The sequence below is a fragment of the Aythya ferina genome, assembly GCF_964211825.1.
Source record: "Aythya ferina genome assembly, chromosome: Z".
Taxonomy (NCBI): Eukaryota; Metazoa; Chordata; class Aves; order Anseriformes; family Anatidae; genus Aythya; species Aythya ferina.
In genome coordinates this window covers 53,281,886-53,307,691 of record NC_140299.1, presented here as the reverse complement: position 1 = coordinate 53,307,691, position 25,806 = coordinate 53,281,886, and the positions used below count along the sequence as shown (strand labels likewise).

General features: G+C 40.6%; 1 protein-coding gene across 2 annotated transcripts in view; it reads right to left on the bottom strand.

The window, feature by feature from the left end:
* Positions 1–25,591, bottom strand: part of LOC311426983 (E3 ubiquitin-protein ligase KCMF1) — a 47,821-nt gene extending 22,230 nt beyond the window's left edge. The window contains exons 1-3 of one of the 2 annotated variants that reach the window (XM_084503880.1): positions 25,249–25,590; positions 17,182–17,283; positions 996–1,163 (exon numbers count right to left, since the gene is read on the bottom strand). In XM_084503880.1, coding sequence (XP_084360006.1) covers positions 996–1,026 — 31 coding nt within the window. In that variant the 5' untranslated portion in view covers positions 1,027–1,163; positions 17,182–17,283; positions 25,249–25,590. Of the gene's footprint in view, positions 1–995; positions 1,164–17,181; positions 17,284–25,248 lie in introns of both variants that reach the window. The other variant, XM_084503879.1, reaches the window with a different exon arrangement.
* Positions 25,592–25,806: the final 215 nt, after the last annotated feature.

The following is a 25,806-nucleotide window of genomic DNA, read 5'->3' as shown; positions in this document are numbered from 1 at the left end:
AACAGTGTATGCATTTTTGATAATGAACTAAATGCTTTCCTTCCAAACCCTAGATTCCCAGGGCTTGCATTTTAGAAGTCATGACCAGGCATTCTCAGGGCAAGCACAGGTCTGAGAACTGAGAGGAAGTCAGACACCCAACAGCCATTTTGAAAGAGAAACAGTACTTTTCTATACCCAGCTGTTCTCTGGTGTTTAAATCAATAAGGAAGCAGACTATTTCTGTTTTCATCAAGAACAAAGAAATTATCACCTCTAAAGCACTCAAAATGTGAAGAACAATACAGCTGGAATCGCTAAAAAATATTAAAATGTGAGCCCTGTGGGCTTGGAGCATGTATTTGTTTAATGTCCAGTGACAGCAGCATATTACTGTAGAGGCTTGATGCAGAAGTATTTCCTCAGTTACAACCCCACTGTTACACTGATGCAACAGAAACAGCAAATGGGATAGGAGAAACAAGAACTTATTTTTAAATATTTATGTGGTTTTACAGTAAGAAATAATTTTGAAATTAGTGAAACTTCACAGGAGTCCAAGAAGACTACATGCTAGTCCTTGCCACATTCAGTACAGCCAGCCTATCATTACCCTGCTGTACCAACATTCCCACATAAACCACCAGAGAACAACTCTCCTCCAGAATCTCGTCGTTTTTCTGCTTCTTCACTTTCACTTACAGGTACAACATACTGAAGCTTACCCCATTTTTTGAATCGGAAGTTAGTTAGAATTATAATTGTTATCAAATAAACTTAGTAGTCTGATAACCTGCTGTGCACCAAATTAAGAGATATGTAAGAGTTTTTATGTACCAGAATCAGGAAAACACGCTTTTTTTTTTTTTTTTTTTTTAAGAAGATGGGAATGTGCCCTTATTTTCAGTGTGCTAATGGAAGAAAAAGCGCTTAGTAAGTAGAAACATGAAAAATCCATATTCTGTTTACTAACACAACACAGCACCAAAGGACTAGAGTCTCAAATTACCACTTACCAAAATCTACTCTTGTTAGTATGCACTGCATTGGATGGTCAGTTGTATGCCTTGTTGTTGTTGCACCACTTTCATAACAAGTTGCACACAGATCGTAATCGTAGCAAATTAAACACTTGTATCGTCGACCTCGGAAATTTCCTTTTAAACATGCATCACAGCTGACACCTGTAAACAAACAAAAAAAATGTTTTAAAACAACAATAAAAGCTTTTTTTTTTTTTGATGAAACAGATTTGTTCCTGCTCCCTCTCAACAACCAAAAGAAATCAGCCATCTCTGACACCTACACCTTACATACACGACTCAATTTCTAAAGGCATTTGCGTCTCTAATTAAATACTGTTCTGAAAATCAAGCTCTTGAACTCTAGAAGTAAAGTAAGGGCACACTTGAGCATCTGAAATGATAACAAATTGTTATAGAATACCTTTAGACACACCTTCCTACAGACATCTTTATTTGGTAGTAGCACTACTAGTATTTGACTATTCAGCTAAGAGTTTTGGGTCAAGTACTCTTCACAGCTCAACAGCATACTGGTTGATCAAGGAAGAAAAAAAATGACAACAACCACCACTTACAAACATCTATGAGCTTTTCTGCCTTTACTTTCACGTTTTTCTTAACATCCTAATTTTCAAGAACACCACCACAATCATTCCTGATATTACTATATACTACAAAGTAGGACTTTTTTTCTATTTTAAAGAATGGGGAAAAAGTAAAGCTTTTTTTTTTTTTTTTGGGGGGGGGGGCGGGAGGGAGGGAGAGTTAGGCTGTATCGGTGCTCTCTATTTCTTTCTAGAGCTCAGTATTTGCACTTGCGAGTAGTCGTACTATGTGTGTCAGGAAAAGCCTTAACAGATTCCAGAGACTTTCATTTTTTTGTGTGGTTTCAGATCTCGGTTACTTGGTTAACTGCAGAATTGCAGAAGTATCGCCATTTTGTAATCTGTCACGCCTAACAAACTTCCTTCAATTGCAGTGGTAAATTAAGGGCCTCCAGGAAAGAAACCACCGTATACACTGCAGGCAAAATTTTCATCAACATCCTCTTTCACCATCAGCTAAGGCTTGCTCTTCACAGCTCCCTTCAAGCACAGACTTTAGAGAAACATTACCAGAACAAAATACTGACACCATAACCCATGGCCTATTTACTTTTCTTTTTTTTTTAAGCCTACTTGCCAGAGAGAGGAGGACTGGTGTTAATTACAAAAAAATGCTTGCATTTCTTTTTGTTGTGTTACCCCACTCTGTAGCATCTGAACAGAAGCCTTAACACGGGAATACAGGAATGCAACAATCAGTTATTGCTTTTAAATCTCTGCTACTTGTTCAAACAATTGGATGACTAGTGGACAAAATTTTCTCTTTTTCTTCTAAAAAATAAAAAATAAAAATTTCTCCACCTACAGGACTACCTTAAGGCATTCTCTCATCATTTCTCAGGTCAAAGCACTGTGCACTGGTATGAATACTGAAGCTAATTCTTCAGTTGCCTTGCTCAGTATGTAGCTTGGGTGTAACCGTACATGGAAGTTTATTCAGAAGAAACTGCTTCAAGAATATCCTTGTTTATAGCCTAACAGAACTAAATTTTTAGGACTCCAAACTTTTTAATCTTACCCCCTTAGCATGCTTTTCTCTGATTTTTCGTCTTTTAACTCTGAAGGATCTGGAACGATGTTTGATAATTTGCATACTGTGAGCAACCTGATTTCTGAGGACATCTGCTCATTAAGCGTGTAAAATTTTAATGTTTCAGTCCATTTGTTTGCTGTTTTCATACTGAGATGTACGAAGCTTTATACATGCAGCATCCAAATTTCCCCCAACAATGCATGTTATACAGAAAACACTTATCAGCTATTGGCAGCACTGCAAGCCTTTTTGTTGCCTGCTAAACCTTCCAGAAAGCACTCGATCAGCAAGTTAGGCATCGTACTGAAATAAGCAGACTAGTTTAACACAGAGCCTGTGTCAGACACCAACAACTTTCCAAACCAAGTATTAAGCCATGGTTCCCCAAAAAGTGGGGAAGGTACAGCTTATTTCTTTAAACTCAAAGCAGTTGATTTACTGCAGATGTACGCTTCTTTGCCACTGCCAAACTCCTCCCGTCACATGCTTTCTCAAACATCTACACAGATCCTATTTGAGGAAAGACATGTTTTTAAAGTTTTCCTTTACACATTTTCCTCCTGCCAATGGATTCTGAAGTGCAATGCCCCTCCTCCCATGTATTTTGTGATTATTAATTTTTCTCTGGAAAAATCCAACCATGAACACAAATCACAATATAATGTTTGTGCTTAAAAATACATGCAAGAAGGTTTTCAGACAGCAGATGTATTTTTGCTTCCTACAATCAATTCTCTACTGGAAAGTACACAATCTGAGCTCAACAACAACAGAATTCAGGTTAAAAGAATAATAAAATGATGCTTTCTACATCTCTCATGGTCAGTATTTTGCCATGGCTCCAAACTACCACTTCTTTCCCCTGCAGAAAGGAGCTGACAGCACTGGATGGATGTACCAAGCTACTTTTGTATGGTGGTTTATTTTTTTCCATGTAGCAGAGAAAGAAAGCCCCTAAAGGAAATTGGTTAAAAAAGTAATAATTAAATTAAAGGCCTTAGATTGGGAATTAAACCCATTTTTAAATCTGAAATATCCCACTGAATCCCTTTATTCTCGTCACTTATTCTTAGTCTTCCCTTTGAAAAGCAGTCCCACCAAAACTGAGGTCTGTTGCAGTTTTTCCTGTTCTTCTCCAAGCTGATTACCTGGCTGCCAAAACCTCACCCACCTATCTAAACTGAGATCTGGAAACTGAAATACCCAGCCCAGTAATCTCCTCTGGCCCTACCACTTCTATTATAGTAAACACTCTCACTTCCTTATGAAAGCTTTGGTTTTTGTTTTTCTCTACTTTAATCTTTATGTCAACTGAAATTCCCCACAAAACCCCCAAGCATTCAGCAATAACATATTCCTGTTAGCATGGTATCTTTCACCAGATGCCAATCTTCCAGCATTTCCCTGCATTTACCTTATGTTGCAAATACAGCAGGCGTATTACAGATTCAAGAATGTCAGATTATACTGGATGCATCCATATTAATCACAGGTTTAGAGAAAAAAGCAGGCTCTGGAGGGATTCGTTTTGAAGCGAGGAACAAAAGCAAACAACCAACCAAAAGAAAAGACTGAACAACGTGTGACAAAGATTTAGATAGTCAGCATACAATTCTGACTGGCGCAAAATGCTAATTAATGACTTTTAAGAAAATGCTTGAGTGAAATCCTCTTAGCCCAGAAGGAATTGCTATTCATCGAGAACGTTTGAACACAGAGTAAGAAATAAACATTTTAGTTACAGTTTAGGTTTTCAATTCATTACCATAGATTATCCCATTTCTTCCTCAAATTTTCTTCTACGTTGCTGCTGCTGCGCCAAGTACTCACATACACTGTCTAACATGCTAAGTAAAAATTTCCTGCTCTCTGACAAAGGTTGGGTTTTTTGTTCTGCCTTTTAGATGTAACTCTGTTCCACTAGAGGGTAGCATTGTGCTAACAGCTAAAGGGGTTCGGTTCATCCTACCTTTCACTACCCAACTCCAATTTCTGAAGGCTTCTTCAGCAGCATCCCTTTGCAATGCCCACAGTCACAACTTTGCATTTCGAGTGAAATCAATCAGGAGGTACTTGACAGTCCCATTAATAAACTGTTCTTCTCCTTTCATACAAAATTCTTCCTTGTATATAAAATCATTCCACATCTGCACCTAATCAAGGCCAATGACCTCAGGAAGATATTGTCACACCAGCATTTTATGTAAAGGATATTGAATAGTAATTTGTTTTTAAAAAAACAAAACAAAACAAAACAATCCTCTCCCACCCCCCCAAACACCTTTGTCACTTTGATCCTGACAATCAAAAACCCTTTGCTCTTATGACAAATAAAAAAAAAATTAGTTTTGCTAAGAATTAATTACCATCAAATCAACCTCTACTGGGTTTAACAGAGCGACCAAAGAAAGCATAAAATCTGATTTCGTAACAGGGAAAAAATGCTGGACAGACGTGGTTCAAATGCTAAGTATGTTGGGACTAATTTGTTTTTACAATTGCAAACAAACCTGAGGTGTAAAATCAAGTAAGATGTTCTGCAAGTCAAAAAAAAACAAAAATACTGCCGTGAATAGACACATTTATAACAGAGCAGTGGGGTTATTCCACCACACACGCACACTCTTGGCTGCCCAAAATACTACGGACTTTTAATATTATTCTGATTGCTCAACAATCTGTTCCAGATAAAAATTATCTGAGAAAATGTTTATACAGCACACACAAGACTGTTCAGACCTACCAAGAGACCACAGAAGTAACATTACACAAAAATTACAGCCTAAATGCAACAAAATCTTGAATACGTTTGTAAGACTGACAAATGAAGCAAGACAGGCATTACTTTTTTCAATATTTCACATGGGAAAGCACAGAGGCTGAACCCTACTTACTACAACAACTTACCACAACTTTGACGTTTTTCTCAATGAAAAGCAACAGCATTTGCCAGCAAAATTCAAGAGGTAATTTAAAACCTAGTTTAGATCCTTGAACCTGGAAACATATGATCTGGGAACAAACATAACATGTGTACCTCAGAGAAGCGGTTCCCTTATGACTGGCTTCCTGCTCAGGATGGACAAGATTTTAATGAGGAGAAGGTAATGGTTGTCAAGTGGAGTATAAAAGTCATCCCTTAAAAAAGCAAGCTAAGAGAGTTTCAACAGATATATGTTGCAAAGCAACAGGATGAAGGGCATACCCACACAATGCAACAGATTTCTGAGGTATTAATTCTCCTCAGGAGTGGAAAGCATACGAGCTACGCTGCCAGGTGCAACATGTCACCAGGAATTTGTCTTTGAGAAGGAAAATCTGAAGTCATTTATAAAACTTCTCAGAACCTCAGCAGAGCAAATAGCTACATGCAGTATTAAAAAAGCCCAAAGGAGAACTTGGCAGGGCTTTTTGTTTGTTTTTGCTTATAAAGAACATGTAACCACATGTGTGCCATACAGAGGTACTGGAACATCTTCCTGTCTCAAACAACAAACTTCTAAAGTTTTAGCAATACTCTGGACCTATCACATCATTTAATTTTTAGAAATTCAGGGGACAAAGTTCAAGGCTTCTGCCTTTCACAAGTACCTTTCAGAAATCCCAACTTCAGCACACAAATGAAAAATAAAACATAGTTGAGCCATCTTCTACGGTATAAAAGTCTTCAATCTGTACAGTGCATTTCATTTTTATATTCTGAAGATCATAATTAACGCTCCTTAAAATATGCACCTGCCAATTTTCAATGTAAGAAGTTCTTTCAGTGCGTTTGTTTTTTAATACATTCACTTGACACTAACCATCATCTGTAGTCTACACGTCAACCTCTGACCTTAAAGCAGTAAATTCTGCCCAATTTTTCAGTTCCTTCTGGGACTGAAGCTAGGAAAATATATGCCACTTGATACCATTAAAAGAATATTAAGCCAAACATTTCATACTGTAGTATCCCCACCTCTCAATGAGTCAACAAATTTGGCAACTACTGCCGAATTTGAGGTTAACTTACAGAAACAGCAATTTTTGTTGTTCGCGTGAAAAATTCACCAGAAGTTCAGCAAAGCCAGCAAAGTCTGATTTTAAGCATCTTAAACGTTACCTAAATCAGAATACAAACACAAGCATCACAGAGACAGATGTACTACACTGCGCATACTCCATCATTCCCGCAGCTCCAAGTGCTGAACAGAAAACCCACACGTCGTGTCCTTTAGCTACTCGAGGTAACTAAAAATGCTGTCTCCTCACGCATCCCTTGAGTAACAGGGCTGAACACGCAGCATCTTCCTACAGCAGCGTGGAAGAGGAAGCAGCCAGACTGGCACACCTCCTAAAAGAACGGACAGGGCTGAAGCTGCAGGCAGGGATGATGTAGACTTGCATTTGGGAAGAGATTTGGGAAGAGATGGGGGAGAAAAGGAAGGAGTGGTGGCTGTATCAGTCCAGAAGGGCAGAAAGGTTTTTGATGGCTCCCCACAGCAGCAATCCCCTATCTGCCCCTACCATGAAAGTAACCTTTTGCCCTCTGTAATTTCCTGGTTCTTTGATCATGCCTTTCAACTCCTACACCACAAACCTTAAACAGCTGACTGCCTGCACGCCAGGGAGGACTGTCCCAGACACAAACTTGTACCTGGCCAGGTAATTAATTAAGCAAATTACCTTAAGGCCTGCGTGTAAGGCATGGCATAGTTGTACTACTTGGCTTCATTCTGCTTTTTCTTAACTTGAATTTGCGAATGTTTTAAGTCATTCATTTCTGTTTGATTACACAAATGGTTTTAATCATGCCATACTAAAACCAGCCAACGAACAAAATAACCATAATGCACAATCCCCTTAAACACCACAAAAAATGCACTGAATACCAAAAGAAAGTCACTCAGTGCTTCACTCCCCCAGATCCAACTTTGAGAGGGAGGCCGCAGTATCTAAATGCAACAACCAAGGCTGTTTCTATTCCTCCCAGAAACGCCCTTGAGATATACCCAATTATTTGTACGTCAAGATCTTAATTAAAAAAAAAAAAAAAAAAAAAAAATCAGACGCAGTTTTACTTCAAGGCTCTAGTTCTCTCCCAGGCCAGTTCGAGGCCTCTCTCCTGTACCAATCCTGCTGCCCAGCAGATGGCATCGCATCACAGCAGCGACATTCACGCAGCAGGTCCAAGAACAGTTTTGCCACCATTAAAGCAAAAATAAATGCGAAGTGCAACATTTTTTAAAAAATAGATCCCAGAAACACCAGCGGTTTCACTACTACAGCAGTAGCTGAAACCGACCAAAAGAGGGAAGTTATTTGCTTACAACCCCAGGCAGATGACATAACAGCTATCTCATAAACCCTGACCGTGAAACTTTTTAAATTATCACCTTTTCCAAAAGGAACAGCAGAGAACAGCAAAATCAGAATGAATTTACTGAACACTGTCCAAAAAAAAAAAAAGTGATCAATTACTCAGCTCGTAATGTACATTTGCCCAACTACCAATTCACCAAAAAAGGTGATACGATACAAATACTTCTGTCAGATGAGCTTTGACTATTATTCATTCTGTCTTGGAGCAGACAAAAATAGGTTCTGCACACACACACATAACCTTGACCAGTTCCCGACAACCCCAATCATACATTTTCTCTGCACAACAAGAGCAATTACATCCTTCCTAAACATTTCTCATACAATCCTGATATTTTTCCATCTCTTCAAACACACCTACGAGACATCATGAAAAACATAAAAGAAAAAAACAGGAATTGCTCTAGAAGCTGCTGGAGACATTGGACTTGCAATGTAGACATCATTTTACTGAGAGTCACTGTACAGTCTACACTCCAAAACAACGACTTCCATGGCAAGCAAAGAGGAATACTTTTGCATCCTCCCTAACCAGAGAAGGACAAACTTACCTATATTGTGGAGAAAGCAGACAAAATACCGCATATCCCTGTGCCAAAATGCAGGAAATAAGCTTGGATTAAAAGAGGATTTTAACAGGCTCGTAGGAGTCCTGGGCAGCCCTCCCAGGTAGGAGGAGAACGCAGCTGCAGGAGACCAATTCTAAAATTTATTTATGTATATATTTTTAACTATCCTACCCTGTTTCTGTCTAAGGATTTATTTCTATTCTTTAGCAAAAAACTACCTTGGAATCCACCTTGAAACCTCCTACAATAATATTTCCTATGCCTCCTGTTTTATTACTTTTACAAGTTACTGCAAATACCACAAAACAAAAGGCAAACCATTTCCTCACAGACACATTAGAAAATAAAAACAAAACACCTTAAACAACAACAAGGGTGTATTAAATAGTCACTACCATCCTAAACAGTGAGTTGTGTGCTTCCTACCCTGATCAGGCTCTTCACCAGTTATTCCTTGAAATCATGGAGAAAACTAGGTTATAGCTTTAAGCCCTGGCCTCCTAAAGCACGCAGATGTCGTCACTGAGAGTACCACGGACTTCTGTATTTTTAACAAAAAACGTTAAATGTCTTCTCAGATGGAAATATTACAATTAACATATCCAAATATTTAAAATGCAGCAAAATTCTTAGCATGTCATGAGAACTGATTCACAAAGGCGTGCTAGACATACTTAACAGACCTTTGAAGTAGAACCAAAAACAGCCTACATTGCAATGGCTTATGATTGACCAAATTTGGGTTTCTAATTGAATATTTGATTTTTAAAAATTATAGAAATAATTTGATTTTTGATTTGATAGATTTTTTGGTAACGTTATATACGAATCTTATCCTTCATTAATATAATTTAATTTGACCTTCAAAACCATCACAACGTGAAAGCCTGCTAAAACATCGTAAACACATTAAACAAATTTCAGCACATTTATTAGGGCACAGAAAGTTTGTAATGTGGCAACAAAGGAACTGGCACCAGACACAATCTTATTTAACAACACCGTTAATCTGGAAAATGGCAAACAGCATGTGAATTCTATTAACAGAAAAATACTTAAACTGAGGAAAGCTGTAAACAGTGCCAGGGCTAGAAAATAATAGCAACAGCACTGGGCTGTTACTACTTACCCCGTACCTAGTAAAATCAATAGCAAAGTTTCTTATTTGAGAGACAAAGACAAGTTCCTGAGTTTATTTTAGGCCAAAAAAAACAGAAAAAGGTGAACACCAACTGAAAGGGAATTGGGATGGGAGGAAGAGCATCACACAAGAATGAGTTTTATCAGTGTTAAAAATGTGAATAAACACGGAGCAAGTTCTGAAGAGAAGTTAAACAGAAGAACTGGTACTTCTCTGTTGAGCCCTGCAAGAATTAGAGGCAGTCTTCTCAGAAAACACCCTGCGTATTTTGATTAATGGTGTTATTTAAGAACAACAACAAAAAAAAATACACTACAGGTAGAACAAGACATGTCCAGTCAGGCACTGGAGGGCACCAATTAGTATGGCTCAACTCAACTGAGCAGAAAAGTAGAAATGCTTGACAGCCTCAACTCCTTTTTCTATGAGCCACTGTTATAGGCAGGCAAGAGAAAAACATCAATATTCAGAACACCTGGAAGAGTCAAAATTCATCAGCTTTCCCTGCAAAATTTTGCAAAAGGCTTAGCAGAAATTAAATACTTCATCGAGGTACACCCTGTACGTAGCTGTTGTGTCCAAATGAGATACTCAGCTTGATTTACTTTTGATCTGTCAGACTCACTCCTAACCCTCTTATTCCTAAAACATTTACAAAATAAGAAAAGCGTGGCAACCTTTTCTCCCATCCAGCACAGAGGAGAGGTAAGATTTTGCACAAGCAGGAGTGCAGCAAGCATGCAGCACTGTCTGGGCAACCACAGGGCTAGAAGGACGAGACAGAGGGTTTCAAAACCTCTCCCAGTCAATGCCTTGTGAGAACACGACCCATGATAGCGGAGACTTACAGGACAGATTTGCACAAAGTGGTTTGGAAATACACAGGCTTTTCACGTCAGGAAAACAAAACTGGAAAGCAGCTGGAAGAGGGATGTGGAAAGAAGAGCAAGTGGTTCTCCTCACTGAGGTGTATCAGCAACATCCAATACAAGGCAGGCAGCTGTAGCTGGATTCCTCCCTGTTACCCCACCAGGTTTACAGAGATGCACACAGTAACACTTTCAAACCTACAGCCTACTTTCAACATTTCCATTTTGTACGGTGCCACGGATGGCACAGAATAAATTTATCTTCCTTTAATACCACGAGAGGTCTCAGAGCTTATAAAAATAACCCATTTTTTCCAAACACAAACGAGAATGCTAACATGAACGTACTTTAAAAATGGCAATAGGAGGTTAAAATCCTACAGTGCATTCGTTTCAGTAGTGGCAGTGTTTTATTCTGGGCTCTTTCTCATGCATTTCTCTTACTACGAACATAAACCAACTGCCTTGCCAACCACTTCTACTCCCTGTCACAGGGAACAGCTTCTCAGACAGATAACATGCCCTTAGAAGCTACACGTGTTCGTGATGAAAAAGCTGAAAAGTGCTGTGGGAAATGTAGTCTCCCAAAGCAAAAAAGGTTTCATGCCTACTTCAGTCAAGCTTTGAATTTGTTCCATTACTCTCTCCCCCTCTTTCTGAATTTTCTGCTTCTTTGCTGGTTGTTCATGAATTCCCTGGATTGACAACCCAGACATACCAAGTGCCTACCTTGCTCTTTCTTCCTCTCAGCAGCCAAAGCTCCTTTTGCTTTATTACGTGATTTTTTTTTTCTTCTCCTGTTACATCACATACACCTAAACAACCAAAGGTTATCAGACTACCATCTTCTAAACACTTCCCTTACAGACCCATCCATTTTTTTATACATACAATCAACTTATTTTTCAGAATAATTTACAAACAAACCTAACAGGGTTGTTTCAGAATATGCGGAATCAGACCATTTTCCTAAATAGCTACCGATCACTAAACACTCTAAAAGCCATTACTGATCTACAAATCACAGTCCGTGAATCTTCAGTAATTATTGCTTTTACTGTAATAAGCTCAATTTAAAAATAAAAAATGTGGTTTTTTTCATACTTTCATTCAAACCCATCCTTACATGTGATTCTCAGGAAAAACACCACGCAATTGGATTTTTAATCTAACACACTAAAAAAAAAATAAATCACTTGGTACATATAAAAAAAAATTCCCATGTCTGCCACACCAGATACAAAGGGATCAATTTACTGTGGAAGGTACAAAATAAGCTCATCAACTTCACTATGATTGTGCCATAAAAGTCCCAATCATATGAAGAAATTTAAGGATAGGAAAGGAGAGTTCATTACTACTCCTAGAACAGAAAATAACCACCTACCATTTCAAAGGAAAAAAAAAAAAAAAAACACAATCTGTCTAGAAACTGAAGATACACTTAGATCAGTACTTAAGGAACCTATTTTCAGTTGAGGTAGGAAGGGACAACAGCTGTGAAGGAGGACCCTTGAAACAATTACTGTGGTTTCAATATAGCTGTTCTATTTAGAAATATATGCTATGTATAGAAACACTAAAAGATCCACTAAAATCAAGACAAAAACAAACAAAAACCAAAAAATAAAAAGCCACAAATCTATTGTTCTGTCCAGCCATAACCCAATCTCTCAAATCCTCGTGATAAATTTCAATGAAGAAATTTCCTAAGCTCTCTGTTCGACTTATACCACAAAGACAGGTACCACAGCTTCACCACCTTCCTTCAGGAAAAAAAAAAAGAAAAAAAGAAAAAACCTTTCTGCAGCCTCGTGTCCTTTCTCTGAACAGGAGAGAATCAGTCATTCAGCCTTGCGACAGAACATGGCATTCAGGATTCAACGTCAAAAACATTTGCAAAATTGCATTCCCACAAAGCATCAATAACCAGATGAAAGAAGTCTGAAATTTACAGCTGCAAAGCAATGCTTACTACAGGAACCTAGTGTAATGACTGTACAACAATTATAAAAAACCACCAAACTTATTTCCCACAGAGATCTAAAAATGTGGAAACTATTTTATTTTTTTTAAACAAAAAAGACAATTTTTAAAAATTAGAATAGACAGTAATTTATAGACGTTTCCCTTTACTTGCTGATCTGAATACAAGAATAAAGCACGTACTTAATGATACAGCATTTTATCAAAACAGACAAATATGCTGCTTCCTAATTTGAAGAAAAAAGGAGAGGTAGTATTATAACCAACTACGTGTTACTGCAGGCTCATGTGCCACACTGCAGTTACAAAATGCATAAAATAGTATGTTAATGATTAGGAAAAATCAACTGTACAAACAAGTCTGACAGATCTTCATTGAGAGAGTTTTATAAATGATCTACTATAAAAAACGAATTGAGCACTATAAGATAAATATGGTACTGAAGAAAAACCTGGATATACAGCTGGGGAAGGCAGAGACAAGAGATTTTCACCGTGTTACCTCACTGCTTCTTCTGCACCTCAGGAAGAGATATAGTTCAGTAACAACACACACACAACTTTTTTTTCTTTTTTTTTTCTTTTCTTTTCTTTTTTTTTTTTTTTAAAAACATTTTCTAACTAACTTAAAGTTCTGTTCTCCATTTCCTACCAGACTCTGCTTGACCACTAATCTGCTGAACTATCTTGTTCTCAGATGCTCGTGAGAAAAACACTCACCCTCACATGCACTTCTTAAAAATATTTGTGTTTGAAGACTGCCTCGCTACACAATGTGTTGGATTCTTCAGTCTGGTTTATGAATGAATGTCATAAACATGCAGCTAGTTTTACCATGAAGACAGCACAGCCTCCTCGCCTGCAGACACCAGGACAGAGGTTGGGTGTGAGCTTGAAACTCTATCAGTTTACCTTGGCAGTTCTCAAGGTGGTGTCACAGGGGAGCAAGGATGAAGAGAGACCTTCATTCAGCCCGTCCAGTCACAGCCATCTGTAGTACGGCATGTCCATGCCCCTAGGACAACTTTAAGCCAACTGTTATTTTAACAAGTTTTCTGAGCTTGCTGTAGATGGTTACACCACAGCAACTCCTACAGGAAACAGTAAGCATTAGCTGCTTTCTTTCCAATTTCCAATTTCCAATTTCCTACCTTACTCTTCTGACATAACTCTCAGCTGACCAAGTCAGCACTTTGTACCTTCCTACAGTTTATAACCCTATATGAACTTTGTATGACACTGTCATACATGTTATACGTACATATATTATACATACATACATTTTATGTGGACCTTAATGTCCACATAAAATATATTTTACAGGCAGAAGCTTGAACCCTTTTTGTTTGTTTGCAGGCATCTTTCAGTACCCACATAAATCAGCTTAGAGTCGATGGTCCAGACAACAGAGTCAATCTTCCGTGGGTACAACTGGAAGACACCTTAGGATTGGTACAGGAGGAAAACAAAAGGATTGACAATCCTATTAATGTACATGCACACTGTTTAGCCTTCTTGTGCCCTAAGGTCTGTTCTGTCTCGAATATAGCTTGTTGGATCATTCAAAACACTTCCTCTGTACTTTCTCACAAGACATTCCTCAGGTTCCCAGCAGCTTCTCTAGAGTTCCTGGATCAACAGAAAGAAACTACAGTATGAATCTTCACAACTGCTATATACAACTGCTATATACTGTCAAGACCTCCAAATGCTTAGCAGTATGAAAAAGCATGCAGGCAGCACCTTCCTCCATATGAGTGATGTTTAATGCAATGACATATCCAGTGCCTGCCTCTTCAAAAGTCATGATTTATGATTTGTAGGGGTATTAAAGAGAAGGAAAGATATGTTTTGAAGAAGCTCGACACCAAACAGTGCAAGGACTACAAACAGTATTCATCATCTGCTGACCTGAAATATTAGCGCTGGAACAATAAATACATCACGGCATTCCTCAAAGCCAGAGTCAGGCGTCTTCGACCAACTAACAGCCTGGAGTACTTTATTCTTGACTAGACAACTGCACTCTGGCACGTAATTCTCAACAACACACTTCTTCAGCTCTGTGGTCACTCTCCTTGCATTCCTAATGCTTCCAGGAACAAAATATTAACTGAGCTCCGAGTTACAGTAACTAGCTCCAACACTTTAAAGCTGGATAGTACCAGAATAGACTACAAACTCCACCCCCTCCAAAAAAATATTAAAATCCTCCACTTGTATGTGTATTTTTTTCATGTGACATCATCAGTTAAACCTGAAAATTTGCTTCCTGCAGATCCTCTGCTTCTAAGTAAATGTCAGGCAGCAGTTCGGGATGCAAACCACTCCAAGTTGGGCCAGTAAGCGTCAATTAATCCAAGGACATCCTTCACTTACAAAGCCACTCTTCTACAGCAAAATCTCAGGCTATATTCACAGCCCCTCCCTTACCCCCCAAGAAAATCTTCCAGAATAGGGAAAACTTGCTGTTCTCGCTGGCAATTTGCAGGCCTTATGCCAAAACAACTGGGGAGAAGATCACAGCATCCCTTCTTTCTGCAGCCAAGAGGGGAAATTAACTGCTCACCTTTACATGTAAATCGAAGATAACCAAGGCAGAAAAGTGTTAGAAAATGTATTTGACATACTCGTGTACCAAGACACTCCGCATAGTTTTCACTCCGTCTTCTTACATCTGCAAGGTATCTAATTAATGTAATTAACAAATGCAAGTCTATACAAAACAACAAATAATCCTGGTAGTTGTTTACAGCAGGAGTAACATACTCTTCCATCTGTATAGTCCGAGAACAAACCACACTTGCTGGCATTCTCATCTTATGGGAGACAGGTATGAAATCAATTTCATGTGAGCAGTCTTATGTACATCTAGGTTGGAAAAACAAGCATCTTACGTGCACAACATCAGAAGCTGTGCAATCTCTACAGTTCACTTTTGCAAAGTTCAGTCATCTTTCTCGGAGGGCATCTTGAATGCTCCTTCTCCATCTTAGCTCATTTCCACAGCCAGGTTTAGGGAGAAAGACGACTCTGGACACATGAAAAAATAATACTAAAAACAATTCAGGTGCTAATGGACTCACATTTAGTCTTGGAATGTAGGGTGATAAAGTCCAAAGGAACTCTGCAGATCGCAGTGGTAAAGCCATGCTTGTGTAGTCATGACCTACGCTCCACCACCATTACTCCCGGCGAAGCTGCTCTTGTTGACCCAATTTCACCAGTGAACTACAAGCTGCCTCTCACTATGTTCATTTTGCACTTGCAGTGACAATCCACAACTCCGCTTGCAATTTTGCATACACGTAATAAAGCACACTTAACACCATTTGTGTTAAGCACATCTCCTCATTACCACCTATTTTAAAAGCACATGCAAATAGCTGGAATAACGCTTTGTTTAAGTGAAAGTGACAAGACCCTAAACACAAACAAGCCCTTGTGTCTAAAACACAGATTTCTTCAGAGCTAATTTCATTCTAACTATCATAAAAGAAAGTCCAACCAAGAAACAGTTATTTAGTCAGACTCCAGCAATTTAAAATTCATTAAGGTGAACATGAATTTCTGAGCATGCTGCTGATACACAAAAAACCCTGTTAAGTTATGCAAAAAATACACTGCCATAGATTTGAACACTATCCCTTGTCAGAATTACTTGTCTGGAAGCAAAGACAAGCTGACAATCACAGAAGTCATTATATGTTTATAACCTAGTACATTCCTGACCTTGAAAATTTGCTGCTGGGGCAAGGACACTTGAGGTAGGTATCCAGAGAATATCACAGCTTCAAGAGCTCACAGCACTGCTATCCAAACAGCCACATGCAGGATGCCTCCAAATAATCCTACCGCTGTTCCAGGCATGTACCTAGGTATGTGCTTCCAAGAGCTGACGTTGGGTTCCTGCTATATTATTAAGCACCTGAAGAACAACTCATCTGGTATATGGAGGTGCAGAACTTTAGAAATTGGTTTAAAATCACAATTCTGATATGTATATTGATATTCTCAAAGAACTGATCAAGAGAGCTGGCCAACAGCAACACCCCTCAGACAAGAACGCTGGCTGCTTTAGTATCAGTAAGTTCACTCAAGTGAGTCCATACATACCACCCACACTTGCAATCCTCTGTTACTGAAAAGTAGAAGTAAATCCTTTACAAATACTGTAAGAATGGTTTGGCATTACCTGACAAGGAATTTTTTTTTTTTTTTTTTTTTTTTTTTTTTACTCCTGAAGCTGCCTGGTCTCCTCTGAAAACAACTAAACACGTTCATATCTACAACAGCCAGAGAACCCACTGCCTAGAAACATTTTCGAAATAGTTATTTTCTTAAATAGACCAGGGTTATTTGTGTTACCAAGAAATATTAGAGCTCTGTTTTTCAAAGAAGCTCACAGAGGCAGGCATTAAACTTCTGTTGCATTCACCTCTGACACGGGCCTACAGCATCCACAGATCTTTGTGAAAATCGCCCTCACTAGGAACAAAAGTAGGAGAGAGACAGCACAGCAAAGGGAAAAAAGAACAATGACTAAGAAAAAAGGTGACAGATAAAAGTTCAAAGCCAAAAGGAAGGAAAACAAAGAAGAGAATTCATCCTACCAGAGACAGCACCTCTTGTCAGTCAAGACAAGAAACATTGCCTCCCAAAAAGAATCTGGCACCAGGACATGGCAGAAGTGATGGGGGAAGACCAAATCTGACCTGAGGTAAGAAAAAAAATGGAGTTATGATCCAGATTTATATATTTTTTTTAAACTTCAGCTGTTACTTCATCCATATCTTGCAGGATGTTTTAAAAAAATCTACGCTTTTTTTTTTTCCTAACTGATGTCTTTCATCAGCTGCATTTTGTCAGTGATTACACTGGGATGCCTCAAATCAAATCTGGAGCAATACTTTGATAAAAATGTGCGATTCTACATGAATACTGAAATTAAAAACAAATCAGAGGGAAACTGTAGGAAGTAATAGCTGGAAACAGTGTAAATGTATGCCACTTAAATGTTCCAGTGAGCCGAGAGCTCTTAAGAATGGATTTGGACCAATAAATCTCACTGAAGTGGAGTACAGAACCACTAATCCTCATTTTAGTAGGACTTCCTTGGTGCCTTCAGGAAAGTCAAACTCTCTAACTTATAATGCATGTGCAAACAGAAGAAAACATCAATCTTTCCTGTGTTCAGGTTTCCTTTTTAATCATAATAAAGATTAAGAAGATTTACCCAGGTCTCCAGCTGCAAATGGGAGCAACTTTAAAAGCAAGTCTCCTAGAAGCTCCAAATGAAGCAATCAGGATGAAAAGAGTTAATACATTCAGGAAACTCATTGCAGGGTTGACAAACAGGTGGTAAAAATGAGAATTCTGGTACTTAGCCAGATCATATATCAAGACTAAAAAAATATTTAAATGTTTTAAAATTAAAAAAATAATAAAATTTTATGAAACAAATCCAACCTCCCCCTAACACCCAAACTACACTCTAAGAACATGTAACGTGTGTTTTTCTCCAAATACTTCGGAGGCTCCAGTACGAGTAAAGTATGAGCCCATACTTTAAAATGAATTCCAAATGAGAACGCATGACTTCCAGTGATAGAAACCAAGTGATCACCTGGACGCAACTTTGAAATGTTATTCAGAGACATACGGATTAAGAGGAATCACGAGTGATCAGAAAATTGTACTAAAGCTGAAGACATTTATATGATAATTCCCCACAACTTTAACTTGGGACAGACCTCATTCCTCAACTTAGTAAATGTCAGTAACCTAAGACAAATAAAACTTTTTAAACAACTCTAACCTGAAGCCTTGATTTACGCACTATCAGCCAGTAAAGCTACCGAGCTTTTCCCTGTGCTCTGCACTGAATTCAAAAAAGATCTACTTCATTGTGTCAAAGTTTATAATAATGTTGTGCAGGGATGAAGACGTGAATAACCATAAAGACCATAAAAACAACGATGATAGGAGTAAGTTCAAACCAGATGCTCAGGTGTTGCTTCAGGGAAAGGTACAGGAACCAAATGGGACATCAGACTTGAGATATTCCACAGCCACATTTAAGTCTGAAATAGTCACAAGGCCTGATGTGTGAAGTTTAAGATAAAAAAACAAGGCTTTAGTTGCATATTCTGGATACTTGTTATCCAGGCTCAAGAACCTTCACTAAAAAAAGTTCCACGATCTCTTTACGTACTATATGAAAAAGCACTTCTATTCAGTTTTCATCACCTTCTGGAACATATTAAATATCTCCTTCTCATGTTAGGAAATAGGGATTACAGGCTCTTACACAGAAAGGAGTCGAGTCATCTGAGGTAAACACCGTTGCAATTTCTCTCCACGCAGTAATTCTTCCTCACCCATGTCCCAAGTTGCTAACATTACTCCGAGTTCTCTGAACTGGGTATACCCAAGCCGTGCAGTGCCTTACAATGCCATTTCTGTACGGGGCACTGACATTTCTGCCTCTAGTTAAGCTTGTAAATCTCTTCTCCATTACAACTTCACTTTCAGAACGCAGCACTACCAAATCTGCCCATCTAGGCTAAATCTGGCAGAGGCAAGAGCGCATCCTGCGTGGAGGATTTAGCCCACTAAGTGATTCCAAGAACAAAAAACATGGAAACCCAAGCCCTTGCTGGTATTAAAATATCGGCATCTTAGTATCAATCTGTGATCCAAACCCACAGGAAATGCAGTCTTACACAATTACACATGTTCCAAGAAAAACAGCACCTTGCTCAGTGCACCAGGGCCCTTGGTGTTCAGCGAACGACCAGATACCCATTTTATCATCACTGGTCAGTCTGAGCCTTCACTGACACTTTTAACAATTTGGATTTTCTGATACAGAAGTGCTCACAGGGAAAAGGCAGCAAGATTTCCATGCAGCATAAATATCAGCGGATTTAGTTTCACAGCACTTCTAAGCCACTTTTTCTCCTCATCTTGGAACTGATGGAAAACAAGACACAGATTAAAACCACAAACCTACCAAATCCACTTGCTGGATCTGAGATGCCAAAGGATCATTTTTCTAGAGCATTTGATTTTCTGAAGTCAGGCACATTTTCAAAGCCGATCACTTAGCTACTACAACCGCAGCTGTAAAAGCTCAGATCCCTTGAAGCCCAAGTCGAGCCTTCCTAAAATAAGGAACAAACATCAAGCAGCCACCTGTGTATTCTCTCTCCAGCGATTTGCCTAGCCCTCCACGTGAGCTCTGCAGCAGAGGAAGGAGGTGGGGTTGATCCAACTTTCCGCAACAAAACTCTGCTGTCACCACCTCGACCACCCTTCCTTTCGGCAACACCCCTACCTGCCTGCTCCCTGTACGGTCCCAAACCCAAATGGGGCTGTGCTCTGACACACGGCAGCCCCCCCGGCACCCCAACAGGGGCTGGGGTAGCACGGAGCAGATTATACACAGCTGTGTAATTGCACAAAGCAGATACTCACAGGAGCCTGAATTAGAGACATCTGCAGCCAAATTCTGACATATCCCAGCTCCTGGGGGGCTCAACGGAGTGCTTCAAAGGTGCTGCTGTGTCCAGCAGCTTCTCAAATGTATTAACACTTTCTGTATTAGTCATTGCGCGTAACAAACATAAAAACAGAGTAACTGAAGTAACAACAACAACAACGACGTATCTGTGAATAGCAACACAAACAACTCTCTAAAATGGTATCAGCAGTGCAAATAGGCAAAATCCCTAAAAAAATATTTAAATAAAATCTTTTCTTTTAAGATGTGTGAATTTCATTTGCCCAGCGCTGCTCACAGCACTTGCGTGTCTCTCTGAGCACTTGCCCGGAGCCCCTGCTAGTCACCATTACCTGCAATGTGCCTTTGTAACCAGGAGTTATTTAAACATTCTCCTCTCCCCACACACACACCCACTGATGTCAGGTGTATCACAGTTCTACACCCATCTTTCTGCTTAAGGTATTGACCATCAACCTTCCAACACCGACCATTTAAATCTTTTTTTTTTTTTTTTTTTTTTTTGCTGTCTCCCAAAGAACGATCCATGACACTACTTCTTGCCACAAGAAGTGATGAAGTGGTCTCTCTCTACAACCATTTTTGGAGGACCTTGTTCACATGCACAGCAGGGATATCATCATGCAGGTCCACATGCAATGTGCTTCATAAACCATCATCCATAAACCTTTTTCCTTCTTAAATGAAAGCGTAGCTTCCTCAAAACCCAAAAGTACTGTGGCTGTTAAATATCACTGATGTACCCAGCTCTTTTTTATTATTATTAAATGATGACTCAGTTTCTTGCTGAAAACAAACAATAGTTCAATAATAAAGCAAATTACCATGATCCAATATTTTGAATCACATTTGCAGCTGTTCAGGTTTAGCATTAACATATTGTGTGTCCTAGGCATACTCTTACTGGATAAATTATCACACCAGTGCACATTCAGGTATTGTACCAGGTTATAACTGGTCTCACAGATACATTTCTTCATTATTAAATGCAACACTCCATCAACGCAGTGCCTAGAGAACTTTATATGAAAATTGTGCAGTTCCATTACCTGGATTAAGAGTTTTGCATGCAAAAGTACATTAATTTTGCATTTGGTGGCAACTGTATAACTGACACTACATGAAATATTAAAAGTTATATATCAGCTGCTACAGGGTATTTTGGCTTGACAGAAATTTGTAGTTTCACTCTACAGCTCGAGTACGATACGCATATTGTATGATTTGGAGGATCAGGCGTTACTCTAGTTTTCAAAACCTTTATATTATGGATAACATTTTACATATGTTTTTTATCCTGACCACACAGAAAATGTCATTGGCCCAGACTCCCAGTCTTTCCGCTAACGCTGTCCTGACATTAACCATTCTCAAATGGTTGGCACACGTAGTTCTGGAGACTTCTAGGATGCATTTATTTACCCTCCCATTACAAATAAAGAATTGACAATTACTTATTACAAATAAAGAACCCATATGCAAGACATTTATGCATACACCAAAAGAAAAAAAAAAAAAAAAAAGGAAAACAAAAAGGAAAAAGAGCAGCACTTGCAACTTCAGCTCCCTTGAGCAAGAGGAGCATGAAGCCAGCAGGAAACATTTTCAGAATTCCACATGGTCCTGAGAGTCACTGCCCTCCCTTCCTACCTTATTACCATCCACTTGTAGCTTTTCTTCACTTGGAACTGAGATTACTTGCCTTGCAAAGCTCCACTGATTCATAAGAAATGCTGACAAATGGGCACCAGGAAGAAAAAAAAAACAAAAAAACACACACAAAAAAAAACACACCACAAGCCATTTGTACTGCTCCTAGCTTTTTGAAGCTTAAAGAATACATCCCTAAACGCAAATAGGAAACAAACTATGGAAGATGTCAGGGAGGAGGGGTACAGAGCGTGCAGGAGGGAGGATCAAGTGTTGCCTGGAGCCCTCTGGAACATGAAAACAGAATCCAGCCCCTTGTACGACCAGGAACGCTGCGGCATCCTAGTTTTACAAGATCTGTGCATAGGAGGTCTTCTAATGATATTTATGGAAGTTATAATTCTGTTTTATGCTGTCCTGTGTGTGGTGCACTGTTGTACGAAGAGTCATTACTCAACGCACACCCATCAAAAGAAGATTTACAATATGCAAAATATCTTCTGCTATACCTTCCAGAATATAAAAATTCACCTGTCTGTTCCTTGTAGGCTGCCAAGGATTGCACCACAACTCACTCCTAGACACAGGGACTAACCCAGAGAAACACAGTGGATCACTCCTGTAAAGGGAATGACAAGAAGTCCAAGAGCAGAGGGTGACCTCATGTTGCGTTCAACAAAACCAGGACAGGGAATAACCAGTTGCCTAACACCAAGTCATAGAACAGGGATGGTTTTAAAAAAAAATAGAAATAAGTAGCATTAGCAAAAGGTGGATAAACGCTAACAGCTACTCTTGACAGTATTGCCACAAAGCCTATGGAACACAGAAGGAACGTTTCAAGAAAGAGGAACAATAAATCATGTCATACTTGGGCCTATTTTCCTGAAGTAGGGAGAAACGTGAGCCCAGAGCTCACCTGTGAAAAGCAAACACAGTGGAAAGGGCAGACTGTGGTCTGATTTTTTTTTTCTGAAGGCTAAGAAAATAGTTAATAAAGAAACAACAACAAAAAAAAAATTGTAAGTAAAAGTGCAGTTTTTGTAAAAACTGCATTTTTATAGACGATTACACCAAAGAAGACAGTCGAGAAATCATAACAAAGTGTAAGCTTAAATCTCCATCTGATGTTTTTATGGCCTCTTTAGGATCCCAAGACTTCAGGATATCAACTTCTCTAGCATTTACCCTACCAGAGACATCCCCTCCCATCATACAACTGGTACAGTGCTCCAGATTCTGTCAGGAGCAATCAATAAACCCTGTTTGTAACTTTGAGGGTGGGTCATTTTAAAGGGAACACAGGGAGAAGGTATCACTTATGAAAACTTGCTTTTCTCCCTTGCACCATATTGTTCCAAGACGCGTCCTCCCAACTAAGTCGCACTGGATCAAAATTGTCAGCTACCAATGACACTACATAGACCTGCAGCAAGAAGTACTTTTTTGTGAGTATTTCACTTCTAAGGATTTCTGTATATGTAACAAAATCAAGTTTCTAAGCCTCTTTTCCAGAAAGTTGGACAAGCATGCCTGCTACCTTAAGAGGAATTATTCTAACCCCATAAGTAAAGTTGACTAAAACAAAAGATCTAAAATATGAAGGAAAAGGAGAAGCAGTGAGAAATTACGCTAGATTTTTATAAAAATCTGTCACAAAGATGCAGCAATACATGCCCTTTTCAATTTCATGGTACTCTCCTGGTTTCAGTCATGCACGTGCACACACACGAACACACTCAAAGAGTCTACATCCACAACATGAAATGACCAGAATTCACGCTCGCCAACCACTTCACTTACAAGGAAAGAAAGAAAATTATTTCAGGTTTTCAAAGTAAGCACAGCTAGAGAGGAGACCAAACACTGAAGAATCTGCTTCAGAAAGAAAACACTAAGCTTGGTTTTGTTAAAAAATCACTCCTAAATACCAACAAGCCAATACCCAAGCACAGGGATGTAACTATCACTGCTACAAACAGAAACTGCCGCCCACAAGGGAAATTGATGAGATAGCCTCCATCAGAAAAGTACTTGGAAGGAAACCCCTTACTTTCAGATTTTCCCTGTCTTAACAGTAAGGCTGGTCAGGACTTTCTGACTTTCTAAATTTCTAACTTTTTTTTTTTTCAGGACTTTTTAAAAAAGACACTGAAGTACCACAGCAAATACCACAAGCTTAAAAAAAAAAAAAAAAAAAAAAAAGCAAACAAAAAAACCACAATGTCTATGCACTTATCTCTGAAAAGCATGAGAACAACACACGGTATCACTTCATTAATTTTTACCTGTTCAGTCTAGAAAAGTTTGCATCTTACTACAGTACTTTAGAAAGAGTATCACGGATACGAGCATTACAGACAGACTTACAGAGCTCATCATCACACAAACTCACTAACGAAAACTCTTGAGATCAACCCCTCGTTACAACCACTATTTTTCAGCAACTGCATCTTCAGTCACGCACAAACCCAGCATCTCCATCTCTGCCCCCTTGGGAAAAGAGGTGGCAGGGAGGAGGGTGGGAGGAAAGGGGGCACGAGCTTGGCACCCACACTAAATTTTAACTCCAGCCAACATGAGCGGGCTCGTGGATTCTTCGCAAGGCAAGTGCTGGGTAAACAACCCTGCCTAACTCGTGTGAACAAGGGGCCTGCGAGCCCCGTGCGGGCCCTGCACCCAGAGCCTCCCCCGCGCTGCTGCCCAGCAGCGTGCCTCCAGCTGGAGGCCAGGCCCCGCTGCCCACCGCCACCGCCAGCCTGCCAAAACACATTCCCAGGAGCGGGGAATAAGGATAAGGCCGCCGCAGGAGATAAGAGAGAAAATGGAGACAGGTGCCGGGCTTAAGTTCCTAACATGGCAGAAAGTTGCAGATTTTTTTTTTCTTTAATTATTATTATTTTTTTTTTTTTTTTTGTGTGTGTGTCCAGGTGACCCCGGCTTTCGCGGCGCGCTTCCACGCTACGCCCGTACCTGCTGCGAGAAAGGCTGGGGATAAAAATTAAAAAAAAAAATAAAAATAATAATAATAATGGGGAAATGGGGAGAGGACGGGGGGGTGTTCTCCTGCCACCACACAACTGCCCTCCTTCAGCTCCAGTCCCCCCGATGGCTTTTTCACCCCCCACACACACACCAAAAAAAAACAAATTAATTAATTCCTAAACCAACCCGCGGTGCCCCCCTCTCTCCCCCAGCTCCCCCCCGGGACACGTCGGCACCGCGGGCCGGGGCCGTGCCGGTTCCCCCCCCCCCCCTCCCCTTGCTCCCCGCCGCCCATGACACTGCAGAGCGCGGCCGGGCCGGGCCGGGCCGGGCCGCCGCCCTCCGCCACCGCCACCGCCACCACCGGGGCCGGGGCCGGGGCCGGGGCCGGGGCCGGGGCCTCCCTTCCGCCGCCGAGCTCCGCGGGCCCCCTCGGGGCGGCGGCGGCGCCATGATGGGCGGCCAGGCCGAGCCGAGCCGAGCCGAGCCGAGCCGGGCCGGGCCCCGCCGCCCCCCTCACCTTCATGCCGGGACATCCTAGTCCGGAGGCGGCCAGCCCGGGCCCGTGGCGGGGCTGCTCGGAGCGCCGCTGCGGCCTGGCCACCCCCCGCCGCTGCCGCTGCTCCTGCTGCACGCACAGAGCCCCGGGGCGAGAGGAGAGGGGCCGAAAGGAGGCCAAAATACGAGAGGCGGCGAGCAGCCGGCCCCCTCCTCCCCCTCCTCCTCCTCCTCTTCCTCCTCCTCCTCCTCTTCCTCTCTCCCTCCCTCGCTCGCCCTGCGGGGGGCGGATCCGGCGGCGGCGGCTTCCCGGGCGCCGTGACACGGTGACTCCGGGCCCCGCCGGCCCCTGGCGCCGCCTCCCTCCGTCCCTCCTTCCCTTCCCTTCCTTCCCTTCCTTCCCTTCCTCCCCTTCCCTTTCCCTTCCTTCTCTTTCCCTTCCCTCCCTCTCCGCCCGCTGCCGCAGCAACGGCGGCGGCGGGGCTGAGGGGGCGCCGCCGGCCCCTTCCTCCCCTGCTCCGGGAGGAAGAGGAAATGCAGGGCTCCGGCGGGGCGCTCGGCGCCGCCCAGGCCCTCCCAG